Source organism: Gossypium hirsutum, chromosome D09 (genome assembly GCF_007990345.1).
Source record: "Gossypium hirsutum isolate 1008001.06 chromosome D09, Gossypium_hirsutum_v2.1, whole genome shotgun sequence".
Taxonomy (NCBI): domain Eukaryota; kingdom Viridiplantae; phylum Streptophyta; class Magnoliopsida; order Malvales; family Malvaceae; genus Gossypium; species Gossypium hirsutum.
In genome coordinates, this window is record NC_053445.1 from 36,792,440 (window position 1) to 36,820,392 (window position 27,953).

At 33.0% G+C, this 27,953-nt stretch overlaps 4 protein-coding genes and 1 long non-coding RNA gene across 11 annotated transcripts; 1 reads left to right on the top strand and 4 right to left on the bottom strand.

Annotated features, from left to right (window-relative positions):
* Window positions 1-1,413: 1,413 nt before the first annotated feature.
* Window positions 1,414-3,234, bottom strand: LOC107891598 (zinc finger protein ZAT5). The gene has a single exon (XM_016816443.2). The coding sequence runs from the start codon at window positions 2,813-2,815 to the stop codon at window positions 2,045-2,047; it is 771 nt and encodes a 256-aa protein (XP_016671932.1). The 5' UTR covers window positions 2,816-3,234; the 3' UTR covers window positions 1,414-2,044.
* Window positions 3,235-4,965: 1,731 nt separating this feature from the next.
* On the bottom strand, window positions 4,966-7,849 carry LOC107891599 (superoxide dismutase [Cu-Zn], chloroplastic). The gene is made up of 8 exons (XM_016816444.2): window positions 7,364-7,849; window positions 6,859-6,920; window positions 6,718-6,757; window positions 6,525-6,620; window positions 6,406-6,437; window positions 6,191-6,266; window positions 5,997-6,050; window positions 4,966-5,265 (listed from the first exon to the last, which is right to left on the bottom strand). The coding sequence occupies exons 1-8, from the start codon at window positions 7,620-7,622 to the stop codon at window positions 5,240-5,242; spliced, it is 645 nt and encodes a 214-aa protein (XP_016671933.1). The 5' UTR covers window positions 7,623-7,849; the 3' UTR covers window positions 4,966-5,239.
* Window positions 7,850-9,876: 2,027 nt separating this feature from the next.
* Window positions 9,877-16,503, bottom strand: LOC107892572 (probable prolyl 4-hydroxylase 7). The gene is made up of 10 exons (XM_041100216.1): window positions 16,437-16,503; window positions 13,133-13,198; window positions 12,947-13,029; window positions 12,749-12,853; window positions 12,288-12,418; window positions 12,149-12,203; window positions 12,050-12,107; window positions 11,779-12,008; window positions 11,593-11,653; window positions 9,877-10,231 (listed from the first exon to the last, which is right to left on the bottom strand). Exons 1-10 carry the CDS (start codon window positions 16,501-16,503, stop codon window positions 10,032-10,034), a joined length of 1,056 nt encoding a protein of 351 aa, XP_040956150.1. The 3' UTR covers window positions 9,877-10,031.
* Window positions 16,504-16,894: 391 nt separating this feature from the next.
* Window positions 16,895-18,835, bottom strand: LOC107892911 (transcription factor FER-LIKE IRON DEFICIENCY-INDUCED TRANSCRIPTION FACTOR). The gene is made up of 4 exons (XM_016817929.2): window positions 18,334-18,835; window positions 17,861-18,052; window positions 17,590-17,763; window positions 16,895-17,312 (listed from the first exon to the last, which is right to left on the bottom strand). The coding sequence occupies exons 1-4, from the start codon at window positions 18,796-18,798 to the stop codon at window positions 17,280-17,282; spliced, it is 864 nt and encodes a 287-aa protein (XP_016673418.1). The 5' UTR covers window positions 18,799-18,835; the 3' UTR covers window positions 16,895-17,279.
* A 4,663-nt stretch (window positions 18,836-23,498) lies between these two features.
* Window positions 23,499-27,708, top strand: LOC107891602 (uncharacterized). 7 transcript variants are annotated; one of them, XR_005918074.1, is made up of 9 exons: window positions 23,520-23,806; window positions 23,901-24,018; window positions 24,179-24,241; window positions 25,258-25,346; window positions 25,493-25,571; window positions 26,176-26,284; window positions 26,665-26,796; window positions 26,879-26,985; window positions 27,373-27,708. It is a non-coding gene; the product is annotated as an uncharacterized lncRNA (long non-coding RNA). The 7 variants fall into 7 exon arrangements; XR_001682259.2 differs by having other exon boundaries at window positions 23,521-23,806; window positions 23,915-24,018; XR_001682258.2 differs by lacking the exon at window positions 23,901-24,018 and having other exon boundaries at window positions 23,499-23,806.
* Window positions 27,709-27,953: the final 245 nt, after the last annotated feature.

Genomic DNA, 27,953 nt, shown 5'->3' on the forward strand with positions numbered 1-27,953 from the left:
GTGTGTGTTTTGTGTTTTGTAGTGTATATGTTGTATAAACCCATGTTGTGGTTTGAAGCATTTTGATAGTTTACAAAATTTCGGCAACTTTGCCGTGGGTTTTTAACGACATTATAGATTTTAGTTAGAAAGTATGTTGTTAGGTTATTTGCGTGTGTGGTTATTTATTTATTTATTAATGTTGGCGAAAGAAAACGGGTGAATAGGTTGTGGGCAAATGCGACTCAAGCAGGAAGGTTGCAACATTCACCGCTAATTGGGTATGATGGAACTGTAAAAGAGGTTATGCCACAAAACTTTGTTTCGCCATCACAATCTAACCTCATCTACCACACAAATTGACGGGTGAGGGGCAAAGGATGACGCAATGCGAGTAGCCCAACTGCCAATTAACGAGGACCATTTAGACTTTTGTCAAACTAAAAAATTCTAATATAAAATGTTTGTTTAATGTTGTTTTTTATTTTTTGAATCCTAAAGAATTTTTATTTACAATATGGAAAAAATTTAAATTTAAAAGGTTTTAAAAATTCGAACTAAATTGATAAAAAATTATAAATGTTAAGGGTTAGAAAGGTTATTTTAACTTTCACACGGTTAACTTTAATGATAAAATTCAGTGGAGAACCAAGATTTAGAAAAACAAATACAGGGATTGTGTCTCAAAATTAAAATATAAGAATTAAATTTTAAATTTAAAAAAATAACTTCTGAAAATTAAATATAAATTTCAGTGTGGTTATGGTTTACTTTACTCTCCATGCATACTTTTCATTGGCAAGTAGGAAGAAACCAAAATCCAAATATTAAATTAGCAGTATTAGGTGGACAACATTTCACCAAAAGAGATGTACTAACCGCCCAAACAACCACTTATTTATAGTGAGGAAAACCCTAAAAGGCTTACAATCATTAATCATCAACAAATTAGTAACAACCATCTCAATTTTGAATTTAATTTTTTTATTTCACCAAAATTATTGTGTATATTTAAGGCTTAATATTTTTCGTATATTAAAATGGAACAAACTTTTACTATACTTAAATTTAGGGTTTAGACTCTATAATTTGACATGATTTCATTTTTCTACTTTTATAATGTCCTTAGTTAGTTTTAATAATTAACACCATTAACTATACTGATTAAAATGTTAATGTGGATTTTTTTTTTTAAAAACGTCATTTCTAACTCGTCATAGGAGCAATTTCTTTTTGTGTGTGTGTTTAAATAAGGTGTTTCTTAAAGAAATTATATCCACATTTTAATTAGAATAGCTAACATTGTTAGAATTTTAAGCCGATAAATAATATTATAAAAATAAAGAAACTAAATTATATTAAATTTAAAAAATATATAAATTAAATTTCAAAATCTAAACCTAATAAAAGAATGATAAAAGGAAGGGAAAAGAGTTGGAAAAGCATATTATTGATGTTGTGACATTTTGTCTACACAAAGTTAATATATTGAGGGGCAAATGAAATGTCAGAACCTTTTCAATAGCACCAATATTAAGCAAAGTAAGCATAAATAATTGATATTAAATGAGCACGTACAGCTCCAAATGGTATATTCCTTGGGAACATCAATGCATTGGATGTGGAGTCCGGACCCATTTAGATGATTGGCAGTTTAGTTAAAGTGACTTGCAATGCAAGGGACATATATTACAGTTGGTTAATTAGGTGTAACAAGAGCAGGCTTAATTTGAGCTATAAACAAGACGGACCATTAAAATAATAGTCCATGACTTTTGGCTGCTTCCAAACCCTAGATAGCCAATGGTTTCCCCTTTGATGTATTTATACCCCCAAAAAAAAGAGAAAAAAGTATAGCATCGGAATGTTGTAAAGTTACGGCATCCACCAATCATACTAAAGCCTAATTTTATGAAATAGAAGATGCCCCATCTCTCACTTTTCGTGAAGGAAAGGCAACCATGAACAGTACAGTGACCCCTTGATCATGTGGATCTTCAAAATGATAACTCCTTGAGTAAAAAAGAAAAAAGAATAATTCACATTGGTTCAGGATTTTCCTTGTTTAGTAATGGCAATCTACCAAAGCTGGTGTGGAGAAGACAATAGCTTGTTGGGGTGTTCCAAATTCGAACATGGAATCTCTAACATCATCTTCAGGTGCAGGAAGATTAAGATCCAAAGGCGTAATATTCCTAGGCTTGATGTCATCATCGCCATTCATGGCATCTTGGTTGCTTGCAGCAGCTGCTGATGCTGTCCTATGCCTTCTCATGTGACCTCCGAGGGCTTGACCGGACGTGAATTCCGAACCACAGATTGAGCACTCGTGAATTTTATTACCCTTTTTGTTGCTTACTCGTAAAGCAATGACTGCATCATTAACTGCCAAAACCAGTGGTCTTTTCTGCTCTGCAATGGCGCCTTTAGGCTTCTTGTGGCTTGCCATATGGCCTCCTAGTGCTTGGAACGAAGGGAAAGACCGGTTACAAGTTTTACACTCGTGGACATAAAGCTCACCCTTGTTTGTCTTAGTAGCTATCTTGAATTTCGCTTCAACAGTACTCCTTTTGGGACCATCACTTTGTGCCAACATGATTAGGCAATTAGCCATCTCCTCTTCTTCCTCGGTGCTCCCGTAAATCTCGTCGGATGTCGTCGGAGAAGAAATCGAGTTATATTCCTCCACCACTCCATCACCACCATTTGATGAGCTCGAAGTCACCGCGACACCAAACAGGGATGGCGATCTTTGGCGCTTGGTACGCTTGCCTTTCATGATCAAGGCTTGATGAAGATGATGATCAGACCCCACAAATACAGCTTGAGCTTGCATATCCACCCCTTCCCCTAAACCAAAACCCAGTCAAAAATAGTATGAAAGACTTAGAAAAGACATAAAATTGTACTCAACAAACAAGCAAGTAGTGTGACCTAACCAAAAGAAAATGAGTAACAGCTAGAAAGAGCAAAAAATGATCACGGAGGAAGCATAGATGGAGAAATGGGGTTCTTATATATAGTAAATGACAAGAAGGGTGACAGTTATTTTTGGAGTCAAAACTCAGAAAAGCCGCCCATGAATAGTATAACTATTGTTGCTTATAAAACACCCACTTCTTTTTTCTTTCCATTTCCAACTTTTAAAGCTACTGGTAGAAAGAAAAGTTTTTACTTTCATCATAAAAAATTACTCCCCCTTAATTCCTTGTGTGCAAATTTAGGGGTTTTTTAGGAGTAAGAGTTACTCGACACAGAGATTTATTGTTATTTTTTTATTGTTGGTATAATTATGTATTTCTCTAATTACAAAGAAATGGAGTGAATATTTGATTTAGAATTAGGACAATTATTTAAGACAATCAAATAAACTACGTATTTAGGGTTGGTTAACAAGCATCTTAGGGAGATGATAGGACTACAATAAGTGTAGGTAAAGATATGAGTTGAGCATTAGGTGGAAAAGATAGGGTGGCGAAAAGGGGCAAAAATGGGAGTTAGGACAGTTCAATTGAGTTGTTCTTAACGTCAAGAGAGAGTTTCAGAGTTCACACACACCCACCCAAGTCACTCCATATATAATAACAATACTTATTATTAAATTAAAGCAAAAGGAATGAGGAACTGCACGTTAAAAAGCATGGGATGCTACCTTCATTCACTCCATGTCTTCTTAAAGCAAAATACCACACCCTAATCAATTTGAGTTCCCTCATATAGATTCTGGTTACTTTCACGCCAGCTCCCCCCCTTCTCTTTTGTCATCATAATTTGATCAAATCAAGTATGGTATTTTTTTTGGGCGGGGGGGGGGGGGTTGCATTGAGATGCCATCATAGAATCAACTGATTAAGTGATACTACAAAAAGGGTTCTTCAATGAAAAGCTGACAAGTCTATAATCTTGGTATGCATGCTAAACGATTAAAATATCAACTCCATTATGCTTAAGTTCCCAGTTCTTAGTTTCCCAAACTAGCCATTTCACTGTAGCAATTTAGCATTGGCTTTGCCCGAGCCATAAAAAAGAGCCAACAACAACAGCAGTTGAGATCAAAGTGGCATGCATGACAGGTTTTGGCAAATCTAAGAAAGATTCTGAAATAACAATGTTAAAAGCAGTAGTTTATTTTATCCACAAATACGCAGCAAAGTTCATTGTTTCCAACGAAGCTCCTTCTGAAGGGTTCATGCATCACCCAACAGATTCGTTTTTTTGATTAATTGGTGTGGTATAGGATTTGTGATCCATGATTTTAACAAAAATTAATATTAGTCAACATATTGAATAAATAATAAGATATATTGCGATATTAAACTACGTAAAAAAATTAATTCAAGATTTAAAGACTTTCTATCTCAATTGAATATTATGTCCCATTTTATTAAAAAAAGTTGTGATAAAAAAAATGAAGGTTGAATGTACAGGAAATTAATCAATAAATAAATGATGTCAGTTTGTGGGAGGTAAGAACATCGCACAGCCGCAAGAGGCTGTGAGAGGTAGCAAAGCAAGTCGGTGGTGGAACCAATTAAACTATTTCTTTTCAGTCAGTTCAACTAATCTGATGAATTTGTTTACTTTAAATGAATAGATTATTAAAAAATTTAAAAATATTTTTAAAAAATTAATTTGATCGATCTGATTAATCAATTTGAACATATTTACAAGTCAACCACTCCAACCCTTTATTTAGAACCGATACCATGACCAATTCTTCATCTAGCCAATCCGATCTCGCTAGTCAGCAAAGCAAACCTCTTTTTTTTTTTTTCTCATTATGAGAGGTAAGGGGTGGAGTTGCTAGAGATTCTAATCCCCCTTCCTTAAGTATAATATTATATAAGATAACTAATGATTATAATTTTTGTGTAATTTTATACTTCCACCCGGCACAGGTAGGGATTGAGAGTTTGGTCGGCCAAATTACAGATCTCAACTCCCAGGAGAAGCAGAGATATAACTGACTACAACAAGGCATCATAATTTCCTAATGACCAGCAGCACCATAAAATTTCATAAGCTCAAAAAGGCAAGTTTTACAGTCTGCAGGTTCACAAGCCATGTGCTAATTTTTTATTGGGTTGATAATAATGACATAACAAAGGTCTACAAATGTTATTCGACTAAATACTTGTCTGCACAATCTCATATAACACGCTATCAACATTGAAAGCAACATCACATGCGGCTCTATAAGAGAAGCTGCCAAATCCAACCAACAAATAGCGCAACACCAAACTGGTTTCATCGATAAGATTTATACCGGAGTCAAGCCAACAACACCTGCACAGACATTATCAGAAGAAGATGAGAGGAAGTTACAAATTCAGTATAATGTTTGATGTAGACTAGCTTTGATATGAATAGGATGTTTATGTGGGAAAGAACATTCGCATAGACATCAAAGATCTGGGACTAAAGATAACTTAGTCCGTCTCAAACGGAACCGCAGAATTGACAAAACTATGTCCAACAAAAAGAAGATAGATACGTACACCACCATGTTCATTGCCAAGCCATAGTCAATGCACAAGTATTTCAAACAGTTCAAGGGTCCATCTGAGATGGGTTATCAGTCTTAAGAGGCTGCAAATATATCAAAACCTTAAACCTATCTGTCCTTGTCCTACCCATGGCCTTTTAAATCCCCTCCCTCCAAACATACATACAAATGAATGAATAGAATTGCATCAAGCTGAAGGATCTAATATACTAAAGATTTAACTTTGTCAGGTTTCGAGAAAAGTTTGAATCAAACACAGAATCATCCCCGCAAGCAAAATCAAGGCTTGAGCTGAGACAATGAAGTGAACAAAAAACAAACAAACAAACTGAAGGCTATAGAAAACTGGTACAACAAGCTGCAGCATTCTTCAAGTTACTAATGTGCTTTTTGCTTAACTATAATAATCAAGCTAAAGATGATTCTGCTCAAAACATAGATGCAAGAAAAGGAAACCAGAGATGAGAGTCTGGAAAATGTAGCATGTAGATAAAAGTACACATGTACATACCACATGCCAATCTTCCGCCAGCATTCCCAGTGGTTAGACTAAGTTCATGTCCACCTGCAAATGCATGACCAAACAAAAATATAAGAAAAATAAAACTAAGAAGTAAATAGCCACTCACATCACTCTTCCCTCTGCAACTTTTGAGGTAAGTTTCCTACTAAAGCAGCTGCTAGAATTGCAAGCCAAATAATTACCCTTTCCAAGATCATCCTCAAGCTCATGAACCACAAATGCTCTTCCAACAACCGCATTGGGGCCACTTAGTGGTATCTGCACAAGAGAGTCATAGTTTAGCAACTGAGAAAGTATACAGGATCACATTGAAAAGGGAAATTATTCATGCAGACACATAAGAGAAATGAATGCACGGAGATTTGCACAGAAAGAAACACGAGTTATTAAACATCACCTGATTGTCCACAATTGTTGCCTCTGCCACTCCTGCATTACCAAACATAGGCAATGAATAAAGTTAATTGGTGCACAGAAAAATTTAAAAAAGGAAAAAAAAAATTAAGAATGTATTACCATCAGCATTAGCAATTATGTTTCCCAGGTCACCCGCATGGCGTACTTCATCCTCAGGAGCACCATGTGTCATATTGTTAGGATTGAAATGTGGTCCTGTCATTTAAAATTTTAAAAATAAGGATCTTGTGCATACATGAACTGAAACGCAATAAGAACGCACGTCATTTGATTCAAATGCACTAAGTTATACCTGTTGACATGCACCCATTTGTTGTGTCACCATACTCATGCTACACAAGAAACGAAAAGGAAGATTAAAATCATATTGTTCGGAGAACTTTTATGCACTCAAATCCACTAACAACAAGCAGCTAAAGCCGAAAACACTCACCAGGTGGAAGCCATGAGGCCCAGGAGTAAGACCAGTAATTCGAACATTCACAGTTGTAGGACCTATTCATCCACAGAACAAATAAGCATTCCCAGATGATACTAACATTTGATTGCCAAAAAGATAAGAGAACTACAAGCTAACATTTTTTCATTTAGTTTCCATGTTAAACAGCCAAGAAAGAACATGTTAAGTACAGTTCCACAATGACTTTATTTCCTTAAATATGTTCTGGGCATCAAAATTAAAAAATTAATACACCCTAATTGTACAAGATTCAATCAAATCTTAAAGTATCAAACTTGGAATTAAATTCGTCAATAAGAAAAACCCCAAAAAGCAAAATGTACCCATTTCATTTCTTTGGCTTCTTATCCTTCAAAAACAAACAAGGAAATCCCAAAGAATCAAAATTTCCCCACTAGAAGAAAAAAAACCCAAATCACAAAATGCATTAGAAAGTAAATAAAATGATAAAAAGAGGGGGGGGGGCAAAAACACAGACCATCAGTTTCCTGGGTCAACGTGACAACGCCTTCAACTTCCGAATTGCCTTTAAGAACAGCGACAGCTTTCTTGGTAACAGCAAACACAGAAAAGGGCTTCTTGGGAATAGTGGCAGCAAGGGAGAGGGATTGACGAGGGAGCTTAAGAGAGACCCCACGAAATGAGGAGAGAAGAACCGGTGGGTTTGAAGGGTTAGTTGAGGATGGAAAAGAGAGAGCGAGGTGGGATGGGGTTGTCATGAAAATATGGGCAGCCATTGCTGCTATTGCCGCAGCTTTGCAGTTTGTGAGGGAGTGAAAGTGAGGATTTTCAGGGGGATAATGTGAGCCAAGGATGTGGTGGCTGCTTTTGCTCGTGAGATATAGCTAAGCTGTACAGTGCTGGGTTTATATCTGTCTGGATCTGCTATGATCCGGTCCGTGGATGGTGCTCGAAGTTGAGGGACCGCACCGGTTCAAAAACTACTAAAATGTTGGGATAAACCAATATTTAGCCCTTGAATTTAATAATTTTTATTCACTTTAGTTTTAAAATTTAAGAAATTTATCAATTTTGATCCATGTGATGTAGTAACACTCATCACCTAAAAAATTAATTGATGGCATGACACAATATTAAAGTACCACACCATGAGAATCGGGTAAACTTATCAAGATTAAAGACTAAATGTTGACTTTAAAATCCTATAATTTCACCCTTTTTTTAGTTGAATTTGTATAGTTTTACCTTTTAGTCTTGGGCAAACTTGTTACTTTGTTTTTGATTGGGGGGTTAAATGAATGAAAATTCATTCCGAAAGGCCCACGACCAACAAGCAATCAATCCGACTTACAGAAGTTAAAAATATCAGATTGAAGTAATCCAAGGCATAAACAAAATGGCACACAAAAATACACAAGCGAAAAGAAAATAGAAATAGCATACAATAGCAAGAACATTTAAGCAAGCAAAAAAAGAAATCAATGGCAGGACATGTTAGGGTTAACGAGAATTTCCAAAAATTTTGAGAGAATTAATGAAATTTTTCAAATTTTTTAAGGATTCAATTAGAATTTTCAAAAACATTAAAGGGCTTAATAAATTTTTTAAATTTTTTAGGGGCTCAAGGTCCTTCCTAGCACCCATCATGTTCCGCCATTGTAGAAAATGATTATACAATTATCTTATGATCGAAAAGTAATGATTTTGAAACTAAAAAATACATTAAAGGTAAAAATTTGTCATTTTTTAATAAAATTTATTTTAAAAATAAAATGTAAAATTGATACAGAAAATTTAACAAGAATATTTTATGTTATCATTAATAATTCAATTTTAACAGAAATTGATAAAAATTCAACATGATTAAACAATTCAAATAAAATAAATTGTACAAAATGTGAAATTTAATTCAACAATATAAATAGTAGATATAAATTCAAAAAAAAAAGTTTTTTGGGGTTTGAGAGGAAGTAAAAGTTTTGGGGGGAAATAAAATTTATTTGGGGAAAGTAAAAGGGTTTGTTCATTCAATTTATTTGAATTTGAAAATTCAACTCGATTCGAACTTAAAATTCGAAAAAAAAAATTGAGTTGATTCGATAAAGTCGTTTAAGTTGATTAATTTAATTCGAATAATTTAAAATTCATAATTTATTTCAATTTTTTCAAGTTGAGTTTAATCGAAGTTTGTATACCCTTATAAACAAGGGCAACAATGCTATGAGGGAGGTGTTGTCCCCATCGCCTAAACAAAGAGCCCTAATGGGCAGGTAGGTAACGTCTCCTACTTTGGATGCCGAAACCACCTATGCCATACAAAAAACTTGATGGTTAACCAACATCTTCCAATACTCCTAGGGCACGTTTGGTTCGCTGTATTGGATTAGAGGTGTAATGGAATAGAGGTGTAATAGCAAATCAACTGTTTGGTTGAATGTAATGGAATAGAGACGTAATAGTAATCTTGTGTTTGGTTGAATGGAATAGAAGTGTAATAGCATAATGGAAAAAACTAAAATGACTAGAATACCCTTAGCATAAATTTGTTTGGGTAAATGATTATTGTTATTGTTATTTAAAATTTAATAAGATTATTAATATCAATAATAAATAATTTAATCATATTTAAACATAATTATTATTAAATATATTTTAATTAAAATATATAATTTAATAAAATTCTTAATAATTAATATTCTTATATGAATTTACTCAAATCATAATATAGATAATTTAACATAATTATTATTAAATATATTATAATTAAAATATATAATTTAATAAAATTCTTAATAATCAATATTCTTATATGAATTTACTAAAATCATAATATATAATACTATAAAATATAATTTGAAATAATTAATATTAAATATATTTTAATTAAAATATATGATTTAATAAAATTTAAAATAATTATAACTAACAATTTTTTCTCATTAGAAATGCATTGTACAAAATGCCGGTCAGCTCATTTCAACCTTCCAGCTACCAACTAATATGTTTTCCAATTTTCTAGCCCACCCAAACTTTACAAAATGCTAGATAGCATATTAGTCACAATCATATTCACATCACTAACTATATCCGAAAATGAATGACCCTGGGAAAAATTACAAATATTACATGGATTTCATTCAATCAATGTTGATGTAGAAGCATCCTTGCCCTCTGTTGAAGTTGAGTCAATGACCTAATACAAGTGCCCCCTCCCATGTCTTTAAGCGTGTAAGGCTGATTAGTTCCCGAATAAAAACTACCATTTCGTCAAGACTACTTTGCATTGGCAACTTGTCTTCAGATCCCTTGCTTCGGTGTTTCCCGTATACAGCCTCAAATTCTCTAGACTTACTAGCAGCTATTCGTAGTACTGAGTCAGGGTGCCCTGAAATGATTACCAGTCAGGTGACATTCATCATAGCAGATGCTAAAATTTTGCAATTCAGTCGATTCTCTATAAACAAAGATCTAGATATATTCAGCAGAATTAACGCTCATAATAATAGTATGATGAATTAACGCTCATAAAATACATACCAAAAACAAAATTATGATAGTAAGGTTCCATCACCACCTATCCATATTGGCCTTACACGATGTTAATAATACCATAGGTATATTATGAATAAAAGTATAATCATTAATGTAATTCACAAAGGCTTTTACTTAAGAATATGGATCATGTATAAGAATGTACCATAGGAATTCTCTTTTGTTTCAAAAAAAAAAAACTTTACATATCATTAGAAAAGAATGGCTAGAATTTGGTTGAAATTTACTCCTTGTTAAAATAAAAGTTTGAAAATGAAAAAATTGAGCAACAAAATTTATTCACACGTGCAGAGGTAGCAAGTGTACACCCCAACCATTTGCATGCACATACAAAAATAAACCCTAAAATATATAAGAAGAAATTTGCTGCAGTAGTGTGAGATAACTCTTGTTAAAACTCATTTAAAAATCATAGAAAATTTGATAAATAATAACTACTAGAAAAACAAGCCAACAAAACTCATTCATACATGCAGAAGTAACAAATGTACACCAATCACTTTTGTCTGTTCATTTCTTATCTCTCTCTTTTGAAATCATTGCTCATAAGTCATAAGCCTGCCACTCATTGCTTGAGCTTTAGACTGTTATTTTCAACCTCTTAAGCAATTAATAGAAAGAGTTAATTTGTGGTTAATCTCTACTTAAAATTTTGATACACCATGGTAGTACATCAAAATCTTTGAAAGATAGATTCCATTAAAAGGATCCTACAATTTTTGGTGGAAAAGACAACAACAACAACATTCAGTAACAGTTAAGAGTAAGACTATTTACTCTAAACAATATAGAAAATAGAACTTGAGATCTCTCCAGTGGAAAATAAAACCTCACTTGTTAATAGTAACTTGAGATCTCAACAGTTAAGAGTAGAAAATTTTGTGATGATTATATGGTTGGATTTCTAAGGTGGCAATTTTATCCGAGAACAATTAAATAAGAAGCTATGAACATATACAGCAGGTTCATAGTAATATCTGCAGAATTCATTGGAATACAGATCACAAGCCAATCATACAAACAAAAGTGGCAAACTTAATTTCACTTGTTCATTAAAGTGAGATTTTATCAGCTAGAATCAAATGAAAATTCTTCCAACAGATCGGTATGATCTAGCATATTAATATCCGAGAAAAGTAAAAACACAACACAGTAAGCATTTCACAAAATCTCCAATGGAAATCATAGTATTACCTGCATATCCATTTTTTGCACAATCTGACCAGCTATCATCCTTTGGCTGAGAAAGTTTTCCCTGCAGAAGGCAGACTAGTAAGTGATGAACAAAATAAAATGGAAATGTAAGCATTTAACAATGATAGAATAGGAAGAGAGCAAACATAAATAGGGGGAATAAAAAATTCACAGTCAAATGCTTACCTCTGCATTTGGAAACACAGTTTCCCCACCACTCTCAACATCAGACAAATACATCAGTACAGTGGCTATACGGTGACCGCCCAGCTCTTGATTAGCCTTGTCATGAAAATAATCGAAATGTGGCTCATACTTTTGACCATTCTCGTAATGTAGTATTTGCATGGACTCCCCATTCTCTGGTTGGTGTGCCATATTAAAATAAGATGAGAAAACACCATTCAACGTAGATTAAGAAATTATAGGGTAACAACAAGCAAGAAATGATATATACTTGCTGGAAGGAAGGTCCATACAGCAATCCTAGCTTCAATATCAGCAACTACTTCATCCTTCACATGAGAAATAAAGGACACCACATAAGCATTTGAACCTCAAGAATCAGCATATACAATGCTTTCCGAACACGGTCCACAAAAATAAACAATCTGAGTCATCAAAATTAGTATTGAGTAAACGATCTCTAAACTTAATGAAACAAGTAACTAATACTAAGCAGTACACATTTGGACCTGAACTCCAGTGAAGAAAAAGGTGCAAACTGAAGAATGATTAAAGCAGTAACGCATTCCCCAGTGAGCAACAAGACAGCAGGGGAAGAAATAAGTAGTAAATCAGTTATCAGGAGTCTTACTCGAGATATCTGATACAGCATTAAGGGAAAGTAATTATCCCAAAAGCTTAAGCCAATACCAAAGAGCACAACTATCATCTTTAACTTTCAATGCATTCAGTGAGGAAACAGATTCTTTAGGTAATAAGCTTGCCCTAGATTAAGTGTGAATGAATCATTAAGGGAAAGGAGTAAAAGACACCTAAAACATCATCTGTCATAAACTACCATCCAAAATTTGGTTATTTATGAAGAATAAGTGAACTGCCTTCACCGCTGTAATATTTCTATCTTCCATTAACAGAATTCCAGCTAATTTCACAGATTTAAACTAAAAAAAGGGGTAATTTAATTATATACCTGAGCTTTTTGAAGAAACATGCCAAAGCTGGTTCGAACTTCACTCTCAATGCTATCACCCGATTCATTATCCGCCACCATTGACTTCTCTAATTTATCCTTAGCCTGAAATTCACACATTTTAAGAAAAAAAGGGGAGGGGGTTAACATCACAAATCGAAATTAATCAAAAAATTAGTTTAAAAAAATGTTGCTTACCAGAGTAATAAGGTGATCGCATTCCTCACTTGATAAAAATACTTTGTAAAGGAAAGCCCCGAAAATAAAAATAAAAACATAAAGTTTACAATTTTGAGTAAATTAAACAGAAAAAAGTTACAAAATGTGAAAAAGAATAAGAGAGAAATTAAAATGACCTAGGGTGCCATGAGAGTTGAGTAACACGAGTGGGATCAAATGGAACCGAAGAAGTTCCTCTCTTCATTTCAAGCACCGATCCATTGATCTCAGCTGAAACCAAACAGAGATGAAGCAAAATAAGAAGCAAAAATCCTATAAAATACCAATGATCCATTAAAAGGGCAAAAAAATCCTTTGTTTGGATCCAATCGGTAATAGAATAAAAGAGATGATAGGTCTTCAAAGACTTTTGCCTTGGAGTTTGGTGGGTTGTGTACTGCTGTTAATGTTGGGAGGGAGAGGGTAGGGTAGAGCAGCAGATTTTGGCTGGGAGGGTAAAACAGAAACGATTAGCTAATCCTTACTTTTGGAACGGAATGGCTAATCGTTGTTGAAGTAGAGAAAATGAGGAATATATCCGTATTGTAATAGGCCTGTAATAGGCAATATATCAAACCAAACACGAGATTAAGTGGAGATTAGTGGGGCCCACGGAATAAGGGTGTAACTAAATATGCTGTAACTGAAACCACTTCCATTTTTAGAGTACGCTAGATGGGTAAGTGATCTGTAGGGTTAGCTTTTGGTGTGCTTGTATTAATTCATGCTATGCATGTACTTGTCTTAAATGTGAAAATCATAGCATCATTGTAAAACATTATTCAGTCAACAAATCGGGTTTGGTAACAATCTGAAAAGGATTAGTAGAAATTTGATGCTCGTATGTTGTGGGATACTGTTGAGGATTTAGTATTGTGGTGCTTTTGTTCTCCAATGGCTGCCCTCGCATTAGATGCAAACTGGGTTCATTAATACTAAGACAAATTTATACTAAATGTGGTTGAATTTATAAGCTGATTTCTTGCAGAGTTTGGTTAGAGAAGCATGAACAATATCGGTCTGAAACATAACATACCCATATGTTTCTTTAGCTTCAGTTGGAGAAAATGAGTTGAATTTGTATCAAGCTATGTAGGGTCTTTCACTGTAAAAATTTGCAAAGTTGTTCTACAAACCAGCATGACAAATTAAATTATAATTTAAATGTATCAAGCTGCTGTTTTAGTGTTTCAAATTGAGCATTTCCATGCTGTCATAATTTTCTTTCTTGAATTTAAACCGTGAGAGATTCAATAGGCTTCATTCATTAGAGCTGTTCAAGAGGGGCCTTCTTTCATGTAGGTTCATTTGATTCCCTGCAGCTTTTGGTTACTTAATCTTATCATCTGTTTTTTTGGACAATTAAAAGGGTTTAGATGAAACCAAGATATCAATTTGCTTCATTACATTTACATCATTGCTTATATTAGATTCTTGGCTTTATAAGTTAGTCTTTAAGGCCGGATTCGTGAATCAGCGGTCGAGTATAGACCACATCCGAAGTTTCGGTTACAAAATATGGTGAATCTAAGTTAATTTACTGGAAATTTAGCTGCTTAATAAAATCAAAATGATATGCAGATTTATATATCAAACAAAAGGAACAAAATACCAAACACAGAATCCTGCATAAAGCATATATGCCAACTAGTTGGAAAGCTAACCATACGAATGTGTTTGAGCATCACTCCTATTTAGATTAATTGTTGTTTAAGATCAGGCTAAGTTCATTAAGGTCGAAACTAAGTGCGATTAGTGGTCAAGCCTAAGTTCATTTCTAGTCAAAGTTGATGTTGGATTTTTAAAGGTCCAAAAGATTCAAACTCCACATGAGTGTAAGTCTTAGGCGCAACTGCGCAAGGAGGCCTGCACTACTCCCATATGAGTTTTGAAAATGCTTATAGTTCTGTCTTATATTTTAAAGTGAGAGACATGGAGGAAAATGCTTTACTATCAAGTTGTGGAATTTTAGACTAAAATGTATTCATTTAATACATTGTTCTGCAATTTTTCTTTCTTTTATCATTTGGAGCTTTAATATTAGACTGAAATGTATTCATTTAATACCTATGTAAAGTTTGAAATTTTAAGTATGAAATTGCTGAACTGAATATACTTAAATTTGTTGAGGATATGGACTGTTACTGATTGAAATAATAGGGAATTATGAGAGGTTAAATGCCAACTTTGGCCTCTGTCCAAATGCTGGACTTTCAGCATTTAATTTCCCTGTTTAAAGATGTTTAAACTTGCTAAAATTGCAACAATTGCATATGTTATTTATTTAATTAAATAAATGATACTGAGTTCTTTACCTTTTCTTCCTTGGTTGTTTTGTTGCATCTTTATGCTAGTATGAGTGGTGGAATTTAGTGAAATTTTAGTGAAATTTCTAGCTGTCGAGGGAGCTGCTGAAGCATGCAATTTGCATGCATGCTGTCTAATTTCTTACCAATTTAGGTGATCTGATCGATGGTTGTTTATTGTTGTCCAGATAATAATTAAAGATTATCCAAATGATGAGGAAATTAAAATGGTCTGAACAATGTGAAACTAAATTGTTAAATGTTAACTAATGATGTCCAAATGGATATGAATTTATGGTGTTAGTAAGCTAAAAATTTAGGTGTTAAATGCTGCAATTTATAGTGTCTGAAAGTTGTGATTTATGATATTCAAATGATGTATTTTAAGTTGTTCGGATGTGTTAAAGAGTTGATTTAATATAATGCCTGATGGTTGTTGAGAGTAATATCATGTCTCATTAAAACGTCGAAATAAATCCACCATTCCATTTGCATAATCCTTTTCCTTTCAGAACATTTAATGCACTAAATTTGCCAAATTTAACCCTCATTTCAAGCGCATGATTGTTGCTATCTCCCATTAGCTTAACATCGATGGAATTAAGGTTTCCCCTTTGTTTTGAGATTCCGCTTATTGGTGGTAATGCATAAATCCAATTGTTGTATATTTTATTCCTCCTATCAAAATCCTTGGTTGATCAATTTTTTGGTAAATCATTAAATATTTTTATTTTATCAAAAAAGAAAATTTTTAATATTTGATTTTTTTATGTGTGTTTGATAACCAAAATCAATATTCACTTAATTCAAAAATGTCAACAAAAATTGTGTTGAATAGAATAAATAGATAAATAGCTACTTCTCACTTAATTTTGAAAAGATTAAATTGATTTTATTTTTTAAAAACTAAATTCAAAATAAATTATCTCCTTACTTTTAAAAAAATGAAATATTCATATTTTTGTATTTAATTTTATTCAAAAATATCTAAAGTAATGTAAAATAATGTCAAAGAAAACAACACAATAGGTAGCTGATGCACACCTCAATTCACAAAACAATTATGGGTTTTTATTCATTTGTAGGAATGAATAGCCATGGTGATTCTTGCCACTGCTTTCCGCTTTGATTTGCTGGGAAGAGGGTAACAAGAATTGAAGAACCACATTCATCTTCCATTTCCTTCTTGCTTTCCTTCGTTTCCCTTCCCAATTTCTTCTCTTCACTCATGGGGTTACTCTTAGACTAGAGAAAAGGGGCTTCAGCAATGCAAATGTCCCCAATTTTTAGGGTAGGGGACTAAAATGATAAATTTTTAAATTATGTGGAAAATCAAAATTTTAGAAATTATTCATTGTCAGATTTTTGTGAAGTGACCAAAATGATGGAACTATATTACATTTGTGCTTAAATTGTAAACTTTTTTTGTGCCTAAAATGAAAACTTTTGAAAGTTTGGTGACCATTTGTGTAATTTACCTAATTTTTATTATAAAATATTTCAAATATTTTTATATTACATTAAATGAAAATAGTTAATCATGTATTTTAAATAATAAGTAATTACATTGATTAAATGAAATAAAAATATAATTAATTACACATATAAATACACTACAACGCAAGTGAAATAAGACCCAAATTCCATGACGAAAAACTTGAGGAAAATCCCAAAACAAAAAACCATGGACATGTGATAGTTTAATCTTAGGCACAGCTGAGCGCTGACCAATAGTGTAAAGCCGACCAAATACAACAGGATTTAGACAAAGTCAACGAGATTTGCATCACAATAATATACTACAAACCCTGAATTAAACAAGTTAGCTTTTATAGTAAAGTAGGGTCTCAAAAGTCGCAGCTCATTAATACTTCTCAAAGAAAAAGAAAGAAAAACTGTTGATAACAGGCTAACAGCATGCAGCTAAATTCATTGAGGATTTACAGGCAATTTATCAACTCAAATCCTCGGTTTAGAAGAGCCCCACTCACCCATAACTTCATGTTTCACAAGTTCATGGACTGCTCACGATCTCTGACCTGTTTTACCAATAGCAACTAATCAGATTCTTGCAATAGAATAGTGTTGAAATACCCCACGGTCTATAAATGGTTTATATGGTGGAGTCAAACCATGTACAATCTCTTCAATTTGTCATGATTTCACTTAGGTCTAGTATTATGAGTCATTTTCATTCCGTGAATCCACCAAAGTTCTTGACAAAATTGAGAGATAAAATTTTGGTCAAAAACAATATCGGATTTGTTAAGGGAATGTAACTCTCAACTAAAAGCAACAAACTGAAGGGCCACTTACATTTAGAGTAAATGTTAATGCAAATGTGTCAGAAACGGTGGCCAGACTGGAATTTTGAACTTTGAAGTTGGAAAGGGATTCAAGGGCCTTGTAAAGTGATAATGCAACCCCTTCACTTTTGTTGCAAACCAGTCTAACGTAAAACTCTCTTTCTTCCACTTGAAACATATCCAACTGCAAATCAACATGGAAGCATTATTTTGTTTAATTTGCTTTCCATGGAAGAAAGGTTTATTAAGTGACAAGACAATCTATATATACACTTCAATACCTTCAAAATCTTCTTGCAAATGGGATGGTTGTTTCTTGCAACTCGAATCTTAACGGGGTTATTAATTGATTCTTCTTGGTACCCTGCCATCAATGCTTCAAGACCAGCAATCTCAGCTTTTAGCTTCTTAGCCTGCATTTGCAAGTCTTGCACATACAATACAGCATCTCCAATTATGGATTTCTTGTCCATCTGCAGGCATAAGTTTATTAGCATCGCCAACAAGCTAAAATTAGCACCCATCTTTTAAGTGGAGCTATACTGATGGATATAAATATTCTGTCACTACATACTTATACCGGCGGATTTGACCTGACCCTCACTGTATTATTTTTATAATTTAGTCCATCAGTGTAGCTTCATTCTATACCAACAGACTGCAAATTCCGTCATACAATCTGTCTAAGTGAAATTCTTTTTAGTGTTAATCCATATAAGTCACAATTAAAGCACGCACTGCAAACAAGGTATACCTTAGTTATATTAGGAACCAAGGAACGCAATGCATAGAGTTTCTCCTTCGTCTGACCCCTCCTGCGTCGTTCCAAAATCAAAGTTCTCGACCGATCAGCCTTTGATTTCTTTGTTGCCATCGATGATGTTGTTGTTGTTGTCCCGGAAGACTCGTCTTCCTTGCCGCTATCTTCCTCCCTATCCTTCATTATTTCTCCATCAAAACTAGGCAACGCATTGAAAACATAGTTAAAATCCGACACCATGGTGCTTGTAGCATCAAACTCGAAAGCATCCCCAGGTGCTCCACCAGTCTGCTTGTCATCAAAGCAGCCATTGATAAGATCATAATCGAAAGCGGAGACCACGTCTTCGGTTTCTCCTTGAATTAGATTGACCAACTGATCAAAGTCAGGATCCTCAACGAAGTCATATGGTTCAAAGTGGTCAGGGAGCTCCAGAGGGGAATTTCTCGATGCATCCATTTATGTGATTAATCAGCATATATGCAGAACGCTGCCTGATTGTGAGAGGCATAGCTGGTATTAGCTTATAAATTTAGAATTTGAAACTGCTTCGTCTCATTTCCCTAGTGTGAAAGGAATCACTAGGAGAATCTAATGCTGCCATTGATTATTTTTCGTTGTTTATTAGTAATTGGTAAGGTGATGACATATGTAGTGACATAGCCTGCAGCATCAATCAAACCATGCCCATAGTTAAAAAGTAATTATATTTCAGTAAGTTGATTAAAAATAAGTCAACTTATCCAATCGGAGAAAGAACAATATTAGTAGCTGTTCTTTACACTCATCTATTTGAAGAAGTGAAGGGAAGACAAAGAAAGTCAATGCTTAGTTGATTGCACATCTCCTGACAATATTAATGCTTATTATTTGACATGAAGCAAGCTTAATAAAATTGATTATATAATTTATAAATGAATTTGTTCATTGTTCACTACACCAAAATAGGTTTTTAGCAGCGTTTTTAGTGGCGTTTGGATAAAAAACGCCGCTAAAAATAAGAACTAGCGGCGCTTCTAAAAAACGCTGCTAAAAATGAGCATTAGCTGCGTTTTCCAAAAAGCGCCGCAAATAACCTAAGCCCAACACTTTGTTTTCTGAGTTTTCGGGGCTTTAGTGGCATTTTTTAAAAAGCGTCGCTAATGCTCAGGGCTTTAGAGGCGTTTGTTAAAAAGAGCCGCTAATGATTGGGGCTTTAGCGGCGTTTGTGAAAAATGCGCCGCTAATGCTCAGGGTTTTAGCGGCATTTTTAATGAAGCGGCATTTTTGAAAAAGTGCTGCAAAAAATATTTTATCTGTCTATTGACACATAGAAATAATTTGAAATAAAAAACATAGAAAAATATTTGTTAAAAATGGAAAAATTAAAATACTATTATTTAAAATAATTTTAAAGTTTTTTGGGTACATTACTGAGTGTTTTTTAATTTACATATTAAATAAATTCTTATATAATCGTAAAAGAGATAGTATTAATTTTAAAATATTGAATTAATTATCACTATAGTTTAAGGTTTTTTGGTTTAGGGTATATGATTTAGAGTTTAAGGTTTAAGAGTTACTATTTTAAGGTTTATGGATTATGGGTTTAGGGGTTATGGTTTACAATTTATGGTTTAATGTTTAGGTTTAGCGGTTACAGTTTATGGTTTAAGGTTATAGATTAACGGTTAGGGTTTAAGGTTTAGGGGTTAGAGGTCAAGGGTTAAGAGTTAAGAGTTAGGGGTTTAGAATTTAGGGTTTAGATTAATTAGTTTTTTTAATTTATATATTAAATATTTTCTTATATAATTGTAAAAGAGATAATATTAAATTGATATATTAAAATTATGAGTATAGTTTAAATTATTTATAAATAATTTATGTCAAAACCATCCTTTTATTTGAGAAACAGGAATCGACTATTAAAAACAAAAATGGGAGTCGCCACCGATATTTTATTAAGGTGTGATCGGTTCACCATTAAAAATAAATTTTAGGTCTGCGAGATTTGAGAAAATAGGTCTGGGAGTCGGTTACGCACGATGAAGGGTTAGCACCCTCGTAACACCCAAAATTGGTACCGAATCGATTGTTTAATGTCTTAGTGTCGAAACTTTGAAAAGATTTTAAAATATGATCCTTTTATCTTGAATAAAATGAATTGGATAATTAGGCTCACTTACTTCAAGGAAATAAATTGTCACACTCAGTAAGTTAGAGTGCAACATTTCAAATCCTCAAAATTAAGTTTGACTTTTAAAACCTGTGCATTTTGAGAAGGATATTTGATTATTTAGGTCAAATGAGAAAATCAAAACCCAGTAAGTTAGGGTTCGATTTCACAAAATTCCTAAATATCGAATATTGCCTTTATTTTCATTTGTTAGAAAAATCCTCGTCTCGAGAAAACAATATGTCATATCCAATGAGTTAGGACACCACGTATCGAATTCCCGAGAATGAGCTTTTTATTTATGCGTTAATTAAAATGGATATTCGGTTTCTTAGATCCCGAGGAAGATTGGAATCCAGTAAGTTAGGACACAATCTTTTCGAGGATCCCGAATTCTGAGTGTCGTGTTATTTTGAAAGACTTTTGTATAAAATGATTTTGACATTTAAACGATATTAGACGTAACCTTTTAAACGAATAAAGTGTGATGGAGTGATAACGTACAACGCGAAAAGATAATTCGAGATTAAAATGTAAACTAATGAATAATGAATAGTCAATAAATAAATTTAAACAAGCATAGCAATAATTATCTCAACCATATATCGTACAAATACCAACATTGGCAAGTAATAGGACGCTAATTGAAACTAAGCAATTTACATAAACATAAATAAAACATACAAATTTAAAAATAATTTAAGAAATAAATAGCATGAAAGATGGGAATGATCATTAATAAACCATGTGGGAAAATAAATTTAAAGCAAATAATATATATATATATGTATGTATGTATATATGTATATATGTAAGAGTTTCAAAAGGAAATTCAAAAATAGAGTAAAAACATGTAAAATAATATACACTTAACCTAAATAAGTATTACATACTAAATAGAAAATAATACCAAACCAACAACATAATGTATGTGAGGTAAAAATAATTTTAATGAAAGTTATATATGTATAAAATATACATGTATATAGTTTAAAATTAAATAATATATATTACATATGTATATATATAATAAAAACAGTAAATAATAAAGTAACAAATGTGTATATATATAGGTAAATAGAATTATAATCAAATATAATAATTATAACAATAATAAAAAATAATAGCAAATAATAATAAAAATAATGAAGTGATTAGAAAACGCAAGAGGGACCAAACTGCAATCAAAACAGAATTAACGGGCCACAAATGTAATTTAAAAAACACGGAGGGTCCAAACTACAATTCGCGAAATCAAAAGGGGGCCAGATTGGAAATTATTCCATTCCCCGAAACACAGCGCAGTGACGTGGACCAAAATGACACCATATCAAAATGTAGGGCAAAAAATTAAAAAAATAAAAAGGACCGATTTAAAAATCATGCAAGGGCAGAAGGGCCTTTTGCGCAATATACCCAAGTGTTGAAAGACGCGCGGATCCTCTTTGGGTCGGGTCACCACGCGGGTTGCTGGGGCTAATCGACCAATACGACACCGTTTTAGGGCCACCGAAACAGGCCCTAAACGGTGCCATTTTTCGCACTATATAACCCCCCTCATAACCCTAAAACCAGTCTGTTAACAAACAGACACCAACCTCTGCCCCTCTGTGCCGCTCTGTGTACTGAGGGCATTCGAATGGTTTCTGATCTTAACCCATTCTCCGATGTCGACGGAGAGGGCCAAAATCTCGTCACCAGGTATGCTCTCTCTTTCCCTTTTATTATTTCTGTTCTTAACAAACAACTGATGAACACAAAATAAAAGAAAGAAAAGAAAAATAAAAACAAAAGAAACTCAGAAATCACCTCCTGGTATTTCAAAATTTTTTTGTGTTCTGAATCTGTGTAAAAAAAACAAAGGGATTTTCCTTTTCTTTTATAGTCGAAAAAGGAAAATAAAATAAAAATAAAAATAAAAATACAATATGTTGTCCTTTTCTTTTTTCTGTGCTGTGTTCGTTTGTGTTGGAAGGTGTACGGAGCAGTGGACGTGGAGGCGTGGTACGTGGCGGTGGCGCACGTGCGAGGTATGGTTCAGAGGGGAGCCTGTGTTCGATTGCGGCGCAATAGCTGCTGAAGGCTAGGGTTTCAGCTCTGTTTTTTTAATGTAATGGGCTTAGGGTTAGACTAATTGGGTTTAGTGTTTGGGCTTGGTATTGAGAAATTAGGCCTATTGCATTGGATTAGACTTTATTGTAACCAGACTTTATGGACTGCTTTTTTATTGGATCTTTAATTTGGTTTTTTTTTAAAATTTTTGAACTGTATGTGGGTCGGGCAAATTTAGGCTATTACAATTTATATATTAAATAATTTAATATATTAAAATAATGATTATAGTGTTCTTGGTACATGACTAGTTGTTTTTTAATTTATATAATCGTAAAAGAGATAATATTAATTTTAAAATATTAAATTAATTATGATTATAGTTTAGGGTATATGGTGTAGGGTTTAAGGTTTAAGAGTTACTATTTTAAGGTTTATGGATTATAGGTTAAGGGATTACGGTTTATGGTTTATTGTTTAAGGGTTAGGATTTAAGGTTTAAGGTTTCGAGGTTATGTTTTATGATTTACGATTTAAGGGATAGGGGTTTAGGGTTTAAATTAATTAGTGTTTTTTTAATTTATATATTAAATAATTTCTTATATAATTGTGAAAGATATAATATTAATTTTAATATATTAAAATTATGATTATAGTTTAAATTATTTAAGAGATAATCGATAAACTTTATATATATTAAATAGTTTAGGATTTAAGGTTTACTTGAGATTTGTTAAATGATGAAATTTTATACAATCAATTAATGCTTTTATATTTAAAAATTTTTAATCTAAATCATTTGATATATTTAAATATTAGATTTTAAAAAAATTGATAAATAAATAAAATCACTTAACTAATATTTTTAGCAGATAAAAAAAAAAATTTTTAACAAAACAAAACCACGTCGATTTTTTCAAAGTAAAATAATTTTTTTTACTTAAAAAAATTCGCGTCGATTTTTTCTCAAATTTCCCCCCTAAAACCCCTAACTTTATCATTCTTCTTCTTTCCTCTTGTACACGGGGCTTTGCACACGTCGAACACCGTGAAACATCGACGGAGACGCTCCGCCATTAAATCCATGTTTGGCAAACATCGAGCTTCGATGATTTTCAAATCAAGGTCGCCATGCAAAAATACAACAGGATCCGAAACATCTTCCCCCATTGAATCAAATCGAGAAATAAAGAAAAATTATTCAAAGACGCTCAATGAGAAAAATGAAGATGATAAATAGCAATGTAAAAAGTAGGCAAGGTAGGTTACAGTAGCTTGAAAATAAAATTGTTTTTGTTTTTAGTAATTAATTAGTGTTCATATTGGGTTTGGCAATAACCGGAGAACAATGAAGTCACTGCCGTGTAGGGACGTTGTTTTCGAAACAGCAGAATCCCAGTTTGTTTTCTCCGACTAAAGCCAACGGCCAAAATCGAAGGCTGTAACAGGAAGCGGAATTCCAGAAGTTTACGGTTTTGTTTCTTTTTGGCTAATGTGGTTCTGTTTATCATTCTTTGCCTTTGCTGGCTACTCTCTCAATTCTTCTTTATCATTCTTGTTTTGGGTTTTCATTTTTTTTCCTAAATGACTGACAGCTTCGATGCGCCATTTTTTTGAATTCTTTTTTTGCAGCGATTGGGTTTAATGTAGAGGCTGTACAATACAACAACATCAAGTTTTAAGTATGGGATTTAGGTAAGTTAACGTTAATAAATCTGAAATAGCAGCTGATGTAGTTTATACAAATGGAGTTCAATTTAATTTATCGAATCATTGAAATTTGCCTTAATCCTTTTACTTAAAATTGAATCATTGAATTTCATTTTTGATCCTATAGTTATTTGGTTGGCCTGCTTGCATTGGCATTTGCCACAAGGCCTTTGGGAATTTTAGTTACAGTTTGAATTGTATAAGATTATATCAGCAGAAACTTTTGTGGCTTGAATTTACAGAGAAATTGTTTCAGTTGTTGAGTTTAAACATGTAGCTCCGTTTTGCTTATCAGCTGTGTGATTCTATAAAGTTGTAACATTCATTTAACTCTTTGTAAGAGCAGTAAACCTGGAAAATAATCAAAGGGGAGGTGCTTGTGCGTCTATACGGGAGCCATGAATAGTTGGTTCTCTATTTTCTTACTTGGAGATTGTAGTTCTTAGATGAAAGAAAGATTGAAAAAGCTGTTTGATATTTGTTCAATTTTGACAATTTTGATAAACTGGTTTTCTTATGTTGTTAGATTAGGCTCTGGCTGTTCAAGAACCTAGTTGGGTATGAGAGTATCTTTTACGGAACACTTGTGCAGTACAATCTTGTTTGAATTGACACTTAGGCTTCTTTTGATTGTTAGTTTGCTACTTGCTTTATGCTTTCTAAAATGAACAAAGAATGTGATACCATGAATATGGCACGACATTGAACAATAACATTAATATGGCTTAAATACAAAATTCATAGTAATTTAAAATACCTTAAACAAGATTACGACACAGATACAAAAATTTCCGGGTCTATATGTATAGAAAATTTTGCTTCAATTTGGGTCCGCGAAGAAATGAAATATATGCTTGAAGTAGAGGTCGTGAAGTACATATATTCCTGTAACTTGCTTCAATTTAATGGAGAAGGATTTCAATATATCTAGTATTATGTTTCCTTTTATTTTGTATTTATCTATGTAGCATACTTATAATCTTTGACATTGCTTTTTGTAGCTCAACTGCCCGGAACAACTCAAGATCACTTGCAAATATTTAACATAGAGATGAAAGCAAAAATGAAGTCACATCAGATGCCTGAACAGGTCAAATTCATTTGTTATCTCAAATTTTCTTTGTAATGGTTCTATTACATTCTGCCATTAGCTTTTGGGCTCTCCACCTTTATTGTTTTTCCTTGATGGTAAACTTGATTGCATGAGCTTATCAAACCTCCTGGGTTCTTGTCCAGGTTGTATTTTGGAAATGGATTTCCCCAAAAATGCTTGGCCTAGTCACACAAACTTCTGTGTGTCATTGGTCAATTGAAGGTAAGGTGTTATTTTACAAGTCCAGAAACTTTGTTTTATTCATTGTGGATTAATTCCTTTTGATGCTTGCATACATGTATGCACTCCTTTGTGTTTTATTCTATTTTTGTTCTAAGATCTATTAAATTTAACTTAATTTTCACGCATTCTGTTGTGCAAGTAGATCATTCTTCTCTTATGTAGAAGCCATTCATTAGTATATTTCAAGGCTGCCAAATTCATTCCAGATAAAGTTTTCATGAAGCAAATTCTTAGATCTACCCGTAAATAGAGTATATATGCCCACATTTTGTTCATGGTTCACAACTTGCTTAGTATTTCAGTTTGTGGGACAATCTTTGTTACTCCCGTAGAAAAGTTTGGGTGTTTAATGATTTTACAGATGCTATGTATAATGAAGATTTTATAGCCTTCTTTACGGGGTGCACATGTTTATACCTTCGCTTTCACTGTTCTAATCTTAGAGACAGAATGCATTTTTCTCATTTTTTCTCTCTTGATTTTTGCTTTTATTAGCTGCTGAAGTGAACCATCTTTTAGAATCTGTGGTTGTCTTAGGTACTGGTTCTTTTGAAATTTAGTACAGTGCTTTATTTTGTTACAGCTAAGGTTGTGGCAGGATCAACAGCATGGTTGGGTTGAGGTCTTTCTTGTGTATGTGCTCAGAGCAGAGAGAGTGATGCTCGTCCATCATTTATTTAACTCCTTCCCAGGTAATGTCTATGATCGGGTTCACCTGTTCATCTCTACGTTGTCATCTATGATGGTCATTTGCCCATTTCATCTGTAATATGTGAATTCCTATCTGCAAAGAAATAGAAATCTGATGATAGGATATCTCATAAAGTTTTCCTGCTACTCTGTATACCATTGATTACTTTAACTAATGAGATTCTCCTGTTGCTTAATGCTATCTTCTGAACCTAATGTTGCTATACTCTATAGATGTCATTTTGTGACCTTACATAGTGGCCACTTTTCTTGCAACATGATTACTCGTATAGCACTCCAATCATGTATAATGTCATTTTATTTTCATTTTCATTTTCGATTATCTTTGCAAATATTTTTTGTTTGAACGAATAATCTTTAGAAAATGGATTTTATCGCGATGGAGGAAGAGGAATTTGGATTCTCAAGAAACTATTTCTTAGCAAAAGAAATGGGCAGTTCTGGGAAGAAATCTGCTCGTAAACTCAGTGATATCAACGTCATTGACGAACAGGTATTTTGCCTCATTGAATCCCCATCTCGAAAAAAGCTTTTGTTTTTTTATTCTTTTAAATTTTGCTGTTTTAAAATTGCAGGAACTTAGAGAAGCTTCAGCTAATATTGAACCAAAGCATTAAAACGACGTTGCAGATTTAATAAATAGTTACAAAAGTTTATACCCAGAATGGGTTTTTGATCTCAGGTAATTTAAAACTCTTATTTACTTAATGGTGTAATTTTGAATTTCATTCGAAATTTTGATTTGTTAGAATTTGATCCTCTTAATTTGCAAAAATTGGAAATTTGATCCTGTTTTTGGTGCATACATGCACTTGAACAGTTGGTTTTTGCTAATTTGTTTTGATCTCCGATAGTTTAAAACTCTTATTTACTTAATGGTGTAAGTCTGAATTTCATTGGAAACTTTAATTTGTTAGACTTCTATCCTCTTATTTTATAAAAAATGAAAATTTAGTCTGGTTTTTGGTGAATATATGAACGAATTATTAATTTGTGCTAATTTTCCATTGAATGTTTTTTTTTTTTTGTATAAAGTTATTTATGCTGGCATCTGCTTTTTTCTTTTTAGGCACTTAGATTAAAGTCGAATGAGCTAAAATTGGTGAGGCAATTGGAGAACACAGAGGCTGAAATTTCTTCTTTCAAGTATGCTGTAATTTTTCTTTACCAAAGGGCTTGTGATCTACATTTTCAGGATGAGTTGATTGCTTTTTTTGGTATTACTCCTGAAAAAGTGATTGCCAAAAACTGTTGTTTCTGGATTTGTGTATTTTTTTTTTCTTGTGGTTACTGCTGCCCCTGTTTCTGGGAGGTGATTGTGTAAACATTTTAGTGTGCTTTAGTTATTGTAAGAATATTTTTAACATTGTTAATTTTAATATTATTGTAAGAATATTTTGAATTATAATTCAGTTATCAATTTATATCATATATCTTTCATTGAATTTGAAGTATCATTTAAATTTGCCAAAATTAGTGGCGTTTTTCCACAAACGCCGCTAAAAGTACGGATTCTTTAGTACTTTTAGCGGCGTTTGTAATAAAAGCACTGCTAAAGATCATATTTTTTAGCGGCGCTTTTCCCACTAACGCCACTATAGATCATGACCTTTAGCGGCGCTTTATTTCTACAAACGCCGCTAAAGGTCA